The sequence below is a fragment of the Borostomias antarcticus genome (assembly GCF_949987555.1).
Source record: "Borostomias antarcticus genome assembly, chromosome: 10".
NCBI lineage: Eukaryota > Metazoa > Chordata > Actinopteri > Stomiiformes > Stomiidae > Borostomias > Borostomias antarcticus.
Genome location: NC_140243.1, coordinates 2,573,384 through 2,583,003, shown reverse-complemented (window position 1 = coordinate 2,583,003; position 9,620 = coordinate 2,573,384). Strand labels below are relative to the sequence as shown.

At 46.7% G+C, this 9,620-nt stretch overlaps 1 protein-coding gene across 1 annotated transcript; it reads right to left on the bottom strand.

Annotated features, from left to right (window-relative positions):
• Positions 1-2,005: 2,005 nt before the first annotated feature.
• naprt (nicotinate phosphoribosyltransferase) lies at positions 2,006-8,854 on the bottom strand. The gene is made up of 13 exons (XM_084444137.1): positions 8,590-8,854; positions 7,784-7,911; positions 7,068-7,150; positions 5,952-6,082; positions 5,541-5,656; positions 5,264-5,460; positions 4,987-5,127; positions 4,774-4,858; positions 4,520-4,600; positions 4,261-4,363; positions 3,501-3,658; positions 3,236-3,343; positions 2,006-3,141 (listed from the first exon to the last, which is right to left on the bottom strand). The coding sequence occupies exons 1-13, from the start codon at positions 8,834-8,836 to the stop codon at positions 3,055-3,057; spliced, it is 1,665 nt and encodes a 554-aa protein (XP_084300263.1). The 5' UTR covers positions 8,837-8,854; the 3' UTR covers positions 2,006-3,054.
• Between the last annotated feature and the right edge of the window lie 766 nt (positions 8,855-9,620).

Below are 9,620 nucleotides of genomic sequence, written 5' to 3'. Positions count from 1 at the left end.
GATAGCTAGGTTCCGTGTATTAGGCATAACCTGGACATCTGATATATGTGCATCTACTTGTCTGTGTCTGCATGTAGCCTACAGTGTGTGTGTGTGTGTGTGTGTGTGTGTGTGTGTGTTGACAGACACCATGATGCAATTGTCTGCGTTATCCACTTGAGCGTAGGAGGGGGGCTGTCTCCGATGACATCACAGTGTTGCTATGTCTAATCACGTCCATATGTCAGCTGGGTGTGTCTGCTCAGCTCCTGCCACTGGCTAGACACCAGCCAATCACAGCTTGAGGAGCCCCCTCCCACAGGGGGGTTTGGGAGAGGGGTCTACAGGGGCCGGGGAGACAGGGGGCCAGAAGGGAAGTCAAGCATGTTACCCACAATGCCTCAGTCACACTTCATAATGCATTTCCACTCTTACAATTGAACATAACAGCATCCGACCACAGTCTACACTGACCTCAGACCGGGACCCCATCTGAACAAGATCTCTTTAGTTTTTCCCTCAAATGCATTGGATGACTATTCTACAGCCCCGAGAGAAAATCAATACAGATCAAACACAGACATGGAACAATGTACATTGTCAGAATTTATTTCAAACCTTCAACTCAAAATAATGCTTGTTAGTGTAAGATACTGTACCTGTACTGTATATGTGTGTATGGCAAGTCGTTTTAACATTTAATCAGTAGCAGTAATAGCAATTGTAGATATCAACAATTGCTTTTTGACTATAGTATTCCAAGACAACATATTCATAATGTAGCTTTGACTCGTAGCAATTCTAATTGAGCACATCTACATTTCAATTCTTACTAGTGTAAATCTTCACTGTACATATCTATTACTTAATTACAACTAGTCAACTTGCATCATTGACTTCTTTCAAGCTGTTTTAACATTGTAATAAGTAGCGATAATTGCAACTGTATATTTCAATAATTGCTTTTTCAAAAGTAGAAAACTAGTTTGAACTCTTTTCAACTAGTCCAAAAAAATATTTTTATCAGGTGCGTGAGCTAAATGCACATAGCAACTGGAAGGTGCTCACACAGTGACATGAAAAAGGAAATCTCCACTTGGGTTAAGAATGCAAAATATAATTCTCAATCTTTTCGAATCATAGTGCTATATAAAAAATAAGTGCTACCAAAAGTGTAGTGAGTAAATGGGAGAAACGTTTTGGTAATGTTACTTTCAGTTACAAGATATGTATGACGAGCAACGTACAGTATGGCTGCTACACACTTGCCAAACTTGCATATGGTTGTTTTAATATATATGTCTTTGTGAATATAATTTTTTAGTTGTTCAGGAGATTGCTGTTAAATGATAGATGACTCAAGACTGATCAAAAACACTTCTCTCATCCACCTCTCTGAACAGCCCAAGCTGTTTTACATTCATATCATTTAGATATTATATTGGACATTTATTTATTTCATCTTGCCTACTTGCGTATTTCAAAATGTGCCGAGATGGAACTTTAAATATTGGTCCCTAGATTCTGTCTACCGAGCGTGATGTGAATCGGTCAAACTTTCTAGGAGATAGATTTTAAGCGTTTTTCAAAAATGCAAAATAGAAGAAAATTTACATAACTGGAAGTTATAGGTTATTGAGGCAAATTTGTTCATTGTGAGGAGAGACATATGTGTGCAAAGTCTCATGACCCCCCCTCATGACCCCCCCCACACACACACTCTTTCTATCAGCTTCTCTTTCTCTCCGTCCCGTCTTGCTCCACCCCCTCCCTCTTCTAGGTTGTTCTGGAGCCGCTGGATTGGGACAGCAAACGTCCCCAGAGTCCCCAGAGGACCAGGTCACGTCAGGATGTAGTCGAGGGCCTCAGGGGGGGACAGGAGGTGATGCGGAGCGCCAGACGCTGGTATGATGTATGAGGTATGAGGTATGATGTGCAGGTTGGTCATAGTTTTGTTTTCATATTCATAATTGAGAGAAACACAAGAACGGAATAATGTTAATGTAACATTATTTCCTAAAATAGTGTTAGTTAACTGCTAAGGCTCGCTTGTTGCACCTGTGCTAAACATATCTGGTATGAGGTTGCTTAGCAACGATAAACATTGAAGGCTGAACGCAGCACATTTGAGTCAAATTTAATAGTTAAACTATTGTTTTGCAGGATTTTTTTTTTTTAGCGACAATGCAATCCTGTTGTATAAAAGCAGTAACACACTGTAATCCATGAGCATCATCTGAGCGTCAGAGCGGCCGTGCTGGACTAAAGAAACTGGCTACAGACTCGTATGGGCTTCGCTACGCATGGATTCTACGGAGGGATAATGACACTACACACTCACATTTGACCAGATATAAAACAAGGCTTCTATATGGTTAGTTTATCCTCGTACTGTTAAAGTATAAACACTGGTCATTGAGCAGGCGTTCAGTTTGGCACACTGCACTGTATGTTCATACACAAATGGGTAAAATACGCATAGCTTGCATAAACACAACGAGAAAACTGTCGTACAAAATGAGAGAGAGTGAGAGCGAGAGAGAGTGAGAATAACAGAAAAAATTGACAATTTTCTAAAGTCTATATCAGCAAAAAAAAATAGCTTGAGTGTTTACCCTTCTTCAATAATCCAGAATGGTAAAGGCCACTTCAAGCGTAACACTGACAGACGTCCTCAGTGTAGGCAGTATACAGCTAGCTTATTAAATGTCCATTTTTAATACACAGTAGGCTACCACTCTGTAGGACTTGGGTGTTCTGCCAATAGAAGTATTTTGGTTCTACTCTTCCTGCTGTGCCGCTGTCAGTCAACAGCCTGCAAAAAATCCTGAAACCATCCCATAATGCCTTTGGGTAAGATTTTGACTGGGTCTATGTGCCAGCCGTCGTGTCAGTGATAAGTACCATAGCATTCACCCTGAGGTTATGGCTTCACTGTATCTCCTATGCCCTCAGAGAGAGGGGTACTTCACTTCAGAGTTCATCAGAGCAGACAATGATGATGAGTGAGGATTAAGGAAATAGGAGAAGGAGCCTCAGTGGAGTATTAGGACCCCTCCCCCTCTCGGGTGTGTCTCAATTGGCCAGTAGAAAGTTGCTATCGTTGCTGCTGCCTTTTCGGATCTCTGCGATCAGGTTATGGAGTTTCTCGGACACTGCCACCTGGTGGAGAGAAAAGGAGAGGGTGAGGGACTGTGTCTCAGCGTGGGTACGCACATGCACAAATGTGTGTGTGTGTGTGTAGAACTCAACTCACAGTATAAGAGTCTGGCTCCTGCAACCTCTTGTGGCGGGGGTGCAGGGTCTGGATGGAGATCTGGACCTTCTCTCTGGTCTCTGCAGCGCTGCATAGGGGGTGTGTGATCTGGACGACAAAACAACCCTCTTCAAAACAGACAACATCACCCCACAGAACCTGACTTCCTGAGTCACAGTAAAGACCTAGGTTGATCTTCATGCCGGTGTGTGTGTGTGTGTGTGTGTGTGTGTGTGTGTGTGTGTGCATGCGTGCCCACACCTACCTGCCCTTTAGTGAAGACATCTTGGCGCAGACATGTGACCTCAGCTGCTGTGACAGACTGACAAGTCTGGTCACGCCCCAGAGGGTGACACCTCACGGCCACGCCCACTTTAGGGGCGGGCTCCTCAGCCAGGCACAACAGATCTAAATACGGGTGACCTGTGGAGGAGGAGGAGGAGGAACGACAAGACATGAGCTACAGATGGGGGGATGGGGACAGAGAGAGAGAGAGAGAGAGAGAGAGAGAGAGAGGGAGGGAGAGGGAGAGAGAGGGAGAGGGGGAGAGAGAGGGGGAGAGAGAGGGAGAGGGGGAGAGAGAGGGGGAGAGAGAGGGAGAGGGGGAGAGAGAGGGGGAGGGAGAGGGAGAGAGAGAGAGGGAGGGAGAGGGAGAAGGAGGGAGAGAGAGAGAGGGAGAGGGAGAAGGAGAGAGAGAGGGAGAAGGAGAGAGAGAGAGAGAAGGAGAGAGAGAGAGAGAGAGAGAGAGAGAGAGGGAGGGAGAGGGAGAGGGAGAAGGAGAGAGAGAGAGAGGGAGAAGGAGAGAGAGAGAGTGAGAAGGAGAGAGAGAGAGAAAGAGAGAGTGAGAAGGAGAGAGAGAGAGAGGGAGAAGGAGTGAGAGAGAGAGAGAGGGAGAAGGAGAGAGAGAGAGAGAGAGAGAGAGGGAGAGAGAGGGAGAAGGAGAGAGAGAGAGAGAGAGAGAGAGAGAGAGGGAGAGAGAGAAGGAGAGAGAGAGAGAGAGAGAGAGAGAGAGGCGGGCGCCCCACCGTCCGTGTCGAGCAGCCTGTAGACGGCCTTCCTCCCAGGGACAGTGCTCTTCTCTGGGTCCTCACTAAACTTCATCCTGGGGCTCCCTCTCACCTCCACCAGCTGAGAGAGAGAGAGAGAGAGAGAGAGAGAGAGAGAGAGAGAGAGAGAGAGAGAAGGAAGCCAGAGACAAGATGTAAACAGAGAAGACGGTGAAAACAGCTGGACAATATTTGGAGCGCGTCTGTGTGCATCTGTGTGCGACGTCGTGTCCATTACCTTGTACACGCAACCCAGTGAAGGTTGTCTCGTGCAGGTGACCAGATGTGTCCCAACACCGACCACGTCTATCTCGTTCTCCTGAGACACACAGGGATGGACAGACCAGGGGGAGAGAGAGAGAGAGAGAGAGAGGGAGAGAGAGAGAGAGAGAGAGAGAGAGAGAGAGAGAGAGAGAGAGACAGAGAAGGTTGGTAAGAGGAGGGACAACAAGCCATGGTATTCTAATACGGCAGCGTCTGAAGACCTCGTACCTTCGTGCTGAACTCGGTGATGCTCTGCTCAGAGATGTTATTGGTGCCCACGATGATGAGGGACTGGAAGGCAGGGACGGAGAACCTGGAGAGACGGAGGAAAGAACCGGGAAAGAACCGGGAGATCGGAGGTGTTCCTCTGCAGCGAGAACCTCCGAGGTCAGAGCGAGTCAAACGAGTGGAACGCGCGCACAAGTCCGGCCCCTTACTCACTGCTCGCTGCAGAGTCTGAAGACGCGCCGCACTTCCACCGACTGCCTGCAGAGGTCGCCGCTGTCCAGTCGCGCGCCCAGGGGCTGGTAGCCCAGCTCACACAGAGCCAGGGCCACAGCACAGAAGTTCAGAAGACCGCTGCTGCAAAGACGACAGATTAGCGTTAGCGTCAGATTAGCGTTAGCGTCAGATAAGCGTTAGCGTCACACCGCTAGACACATGGAGGGTGTAACAGGAGCGACGATAGTCTGATAAAAAAATACAGGGGTGGGCTTACCAGCTGACACTGTAGCTATCAATGACAGGCAGGAAGTTGTGTGGGTAGGCGATGGCGTAGGACAGGAAGGCGGCCAGCTCGCCCTCCCTGATCTTCCCGGTCTCCGCCCCCAGAAGCTCACAGACCCGGCCCAGCCAACCCTTGGTCAGAGAGATGAGGTCGATGGGGTCCGGATCCCCATTAACTGCCACCAGCGTCTGATTGGACAGTAGAATCAGGAGTCATCATCATCATCATCATCTTTCAGTCAGGGAATTAGGAAGGGGAAGAGACTCACCTGAGGCCACACCTCCTCCAGGGAGGAGAAGGATGTGACGTAGGAGTGTGCCATGGTGCCTGCCACAGGGATTCCAAACAGGAAGCCAGCCTGGACGTTACTAGTCAGATTAAAACCTGGGAGAGAGAGATAGTCCTTGGTTATGAATGTATGTGTTGTGTGTGATTGTCTGTGTGTGTGTGTGGGGGGTGGGGGCGGATTTGTGTGATGAAACTGTTCCTCACCTCCGATGTGTGTGTGTGTGTGTGTGGGGGGGGGGGGGGGGGGGGGTTGTGTGATGAAACTGTTCCTCACCTCCGATGTGTGTGTGTGTGTGTATGTGTGTGTGTGTGTGAGGGGGGGGGGATTTGTGTGATGAAACTGTTCCTCACCTCCGATGTGTGTGTGTGTGAGTGGGGGGGGGTTCCTCACCTCCGATGTGTGTGTAGCGTGAGGCGGTGAGGCCCCCGTCGGGCCCCTGGGCCCTCCTCAGGCCCATCTCCAGCAGCTTCCTCCGGGGCCCGGCGGCCAGACGGAAACGCGCTGCATTACTGCACACCAGGCTAGGAGGAACACAGATGCTCTGGGTCTGGCCGGGGCTCCTGCACTTCACAAGCTCGCTAGGCAGGTGTGTGTGTTGGTTTTGTGTTTGTGGTACCGTGGTAGGAGAGTGAGTGCACTCGTAGGACACTGGACTTGAAATAATTTCCTTTCCTCTGGCCTACATTTTATTTATTTTTTGTGAGCCTGTATACAGTAGGGACCTGAGATCTCAGTTTGTTTATGTGTTATTAATTAGTTATATTATCCGTTTATCCTTGATTCTGTTAAGTAGCTTAAGTAAGGTTACATTAGGCCACATAGGACCTATGTACGTTGGTTTATTGTATTCTCTTTAAAATAGATTGTTGTATTTTGTACATCTATGGAAATGTAGGTCTAATTAATCTTTTCCAATATACTCATAATTTAAGGTAACAATATTAAAATATAACTTTAATTAAACACTACTGTCTGTCATTCTTGGGGTGGTTTTAAAGTAATAACAAGTAAATCTCCTCTTAAAGTCGCACTGAAATGAAAAAAGCATTCTGTCCCATTTTGGTTCACATAATTAGTCATAGTGTTCACCTATTCAACGAAGTATGCCCAAAAAATTACAAAATTCTACTTTTGTTGTAATCTTATATCAAAGTATATAATTTCTTACTTCCTGGAAAACGGTAGGTCACGTGCAATGACGACAACAGGTACCTTAGATTTTAGGCCAATAATCTCACGACATCCACCCGTCAATCAACGCTATCCTTCTATCGAATCTGTCTAAAGTTCTTAAAACCCGTCCACTTGTCAATGTTCCAATCAAATTCCTCTAAACATATGTCCCACCCTCATAGCTTGTTTGCGTCGGAAATACGTCAAACTACGGAAGTTAGATGATCTCAAACGTCTGTTTCAGTGCGACTTTAAGAACGTAGTATAGTTGAAACCATGGCCCAGGCTAACCGAAGGGGGCCTGGGAGGGGTACAGGGAAGCCCCCCTCATACCTGGCATAGTTGACCAGACACAGCAGGCTGGTTTCCAGCAGCTGCACCACCGCCAGTGGTCCACACACCTCCATCAGAGGCACCTGCAGAGATAAACATAGCCTGAACAACCCTGACCTCTGAACTCTGACCCTTAACTGTGATCCCCGACGGTGATTTAACAGGTGTCACTGTGGAAGATTTGCTTCCACACGTTTCATCTTGGATCCTGTGAGTTAGAAACACACGACCACCTCAAATATACACTTTAGCCAGCTACACCACCAAAGAGCTAGCAACTTGATGGTGCGGGAGGGCAATATTCATGCTAAGGAGTGAGTTTAACCAATAGGCTCTGTGCACCAGCTTCACTACTTCCTGAAAGTCACTTGGCTTCTTTATTTCCTGTCCAATATGATTGATTATTAAGTGATTAATCAGCTGTGCGCTGGGTCTTCCGCACACCTGATTAATCACTTAATCCAATCATATAGGACAGGAAATAAAGATGCCAAGTGACTTTCAGGAAGTAGTGGAGCTGGTGCACAGAGCCTATTAAACTCGGTTACAATTCCATTGAGGCCAGCTGGTAGAGCAAAGCGCAACTGCGCATCCGGAGTCAACAGTTAACAGGTGTCACTGTGTCGCTCGTTACCCAGTATTGCGTCCAAGTCCAACCCCCCTCGCCCCACTCTAAGTTTCCCCAATTTATCTTGGTTACAGCGACAGTGACTCACCCTAGCAAAGACCACGGTTCCTTCCGGAACAGAGCGCAGTGTGACGCCAGAGCAGTCCAACCCTCGCAGGTACTGGAAGAAGGCGGGGTCAGTAGCGGGGGGCAGGACTGAACGCAGGTACGTCACATCTGAAAGGTCAAGTGTCACATGATGGACACACAGGAAAGAGATGCACAGAAGTGTATCCACAAATGACACTAGACTGAATAAACAGACAAGTGGAACAGTCATGCTTGTAGAGAGCATACAGTAACGTATGCAGTGAGGTGTTTGTATAAGTAGGCTAAACGGCACCAGAAAAGCTGTAATTTTCTGAACAAGGTAGCCATTCACAAACACAAACCTCATGAATCTAATTCAGCTAATGTGGCTCAAGTCCACGTGGGGGAAGGGACTATTGAGTTAACCCATTCCCACTCATGGTGAAGTAGCAATTCGCAGACATTTGCCAACACTATTTTTGACACTGTGTTTGGTAAGTGTGTGTACTACAGTAGCCATGCCTGAGTTTTCCCTGCCCTGTCCCCCTGTCATGTAAACTGACAACCCTGTGACGAGGTCACCGGTGTCGGTTTAAGGTCACTGGAGTAGTTACAAAGTTCACGTGGTACATTTAATCGCACTGACATTCATAACCCCCAAGGGTCGTGGTGAAGGTGCCCTGTTGCGCAATCAAAGTTAAAACCGGGACACCATTCCAAAAGAAACAAGCCTACTTTAACCCGACTACAATCAAACATAAACCTGATTGTATGAATCTGAGGATTTTTCAAATACATGAATAAAAGAATTCACGTGAATCTCACCTTCATCTGTGAATCGAAAACCCCGCAAGAACAGGAGGCAGTCGTGCAGTCCGGAGAACAGCGAGAAGCCGCCGTCGAAGGGGTTGTCTCGGAAGAAGAGTTCGAACACGGCCGGCTCTCCGTGCCTCTCTGCTCGCCAGTACGCGTACGCCATGGTGAACTGGTAGAGGTCGGTGAGCAGGGGGGGGACCCGCTGGCGGAGAGACCGCTCCAGAGCCTCACATGTCTGGCCGGACGGCGCTGCCATCTTCACTAAGTCCTTCAAGTTGAAATGGTCCCGAGATCTCTGGGACATGGAGTTTTTCTCGACCACCCCCTCGCTTTTTTAGCTCGTCAGACTGAAGGAAACATGCCAACGGGCCCCCCCATGGAGGGCCCCCCGACAAGAACATCCCACATGATTTACGGGTGGGGGGGGGGGTCTCAGCTAATAGTTTACAGGGAGAGGGCATTTAACGGCTTGAATTTACCCTTCTAGTTCTAGTGGAGCGCCAATAAACTACAGCAGCATATCTATGTTAGTTATGTTATAACTAGGCTATGTTAGTTATGTTATAACTAGGCTAAGTTAGTTATGTTATAACTAGGCTATGTTAGTTATGTTATAACAAGGCTATGTTAGTTATGTTATAACTAGGCTATGTTAGTTATGTTATAACTAGGCTGTGTTAGTTATGTTATAACTAGGCTGTGTTAGTTATGTTATAACAAGGCTATGTTAGTTATGTTATAACTAGGCTATGTTAGTTAGGCTATGTTATAACTAGGCTATGTTAGTTATGTTATAACTAGGCTATGTTAGTTATGTTATAACAAGGCTATGTTAGTTATGTTATAACTAGGCTGTGTTAGTTATGTTATAACTAGGTTATTTTAGTTATGTTATAACTAGGCTATGTTAGTTATGTTATAACTAGGCTATGTTAGTTATGTTATAACTAGGCTATGTTAGTTATGTTATAACTAGGCTATGTTAGTTATGTTATAACTAGGCTATGTTAGTTATGTTATAACAAGGCTATGTTAGTTAT

What these genes read in the sequence shown, in the direction of transcription:
- naprt (XM_084444137.1), bottom strand. Translation starts at nt 8,836, where the DNA reads ATGGCAGCGCCGTCCGGCCAGACATGTGAGGCTCTGGAGCGGTCTCTC. An exon ending in TCACCGAGTTCAGCACGAAG is followed by an intron (nt 4,601 to 4,773) that starts GTACGAGGTCTT and finishes TGTGTGTCTCAG; the next exon opens with GAGAACGAGATAGACGTGGT. An exon ending in ATGTCTTCACTAAAGGGCAG is followed by an intron (nt 3,344 to 3,500) that starts GTAGGTGTGGGC and finishes TTTGTCGTCCAG; the next exon opens with ATCACACACCCCCTATGCAG.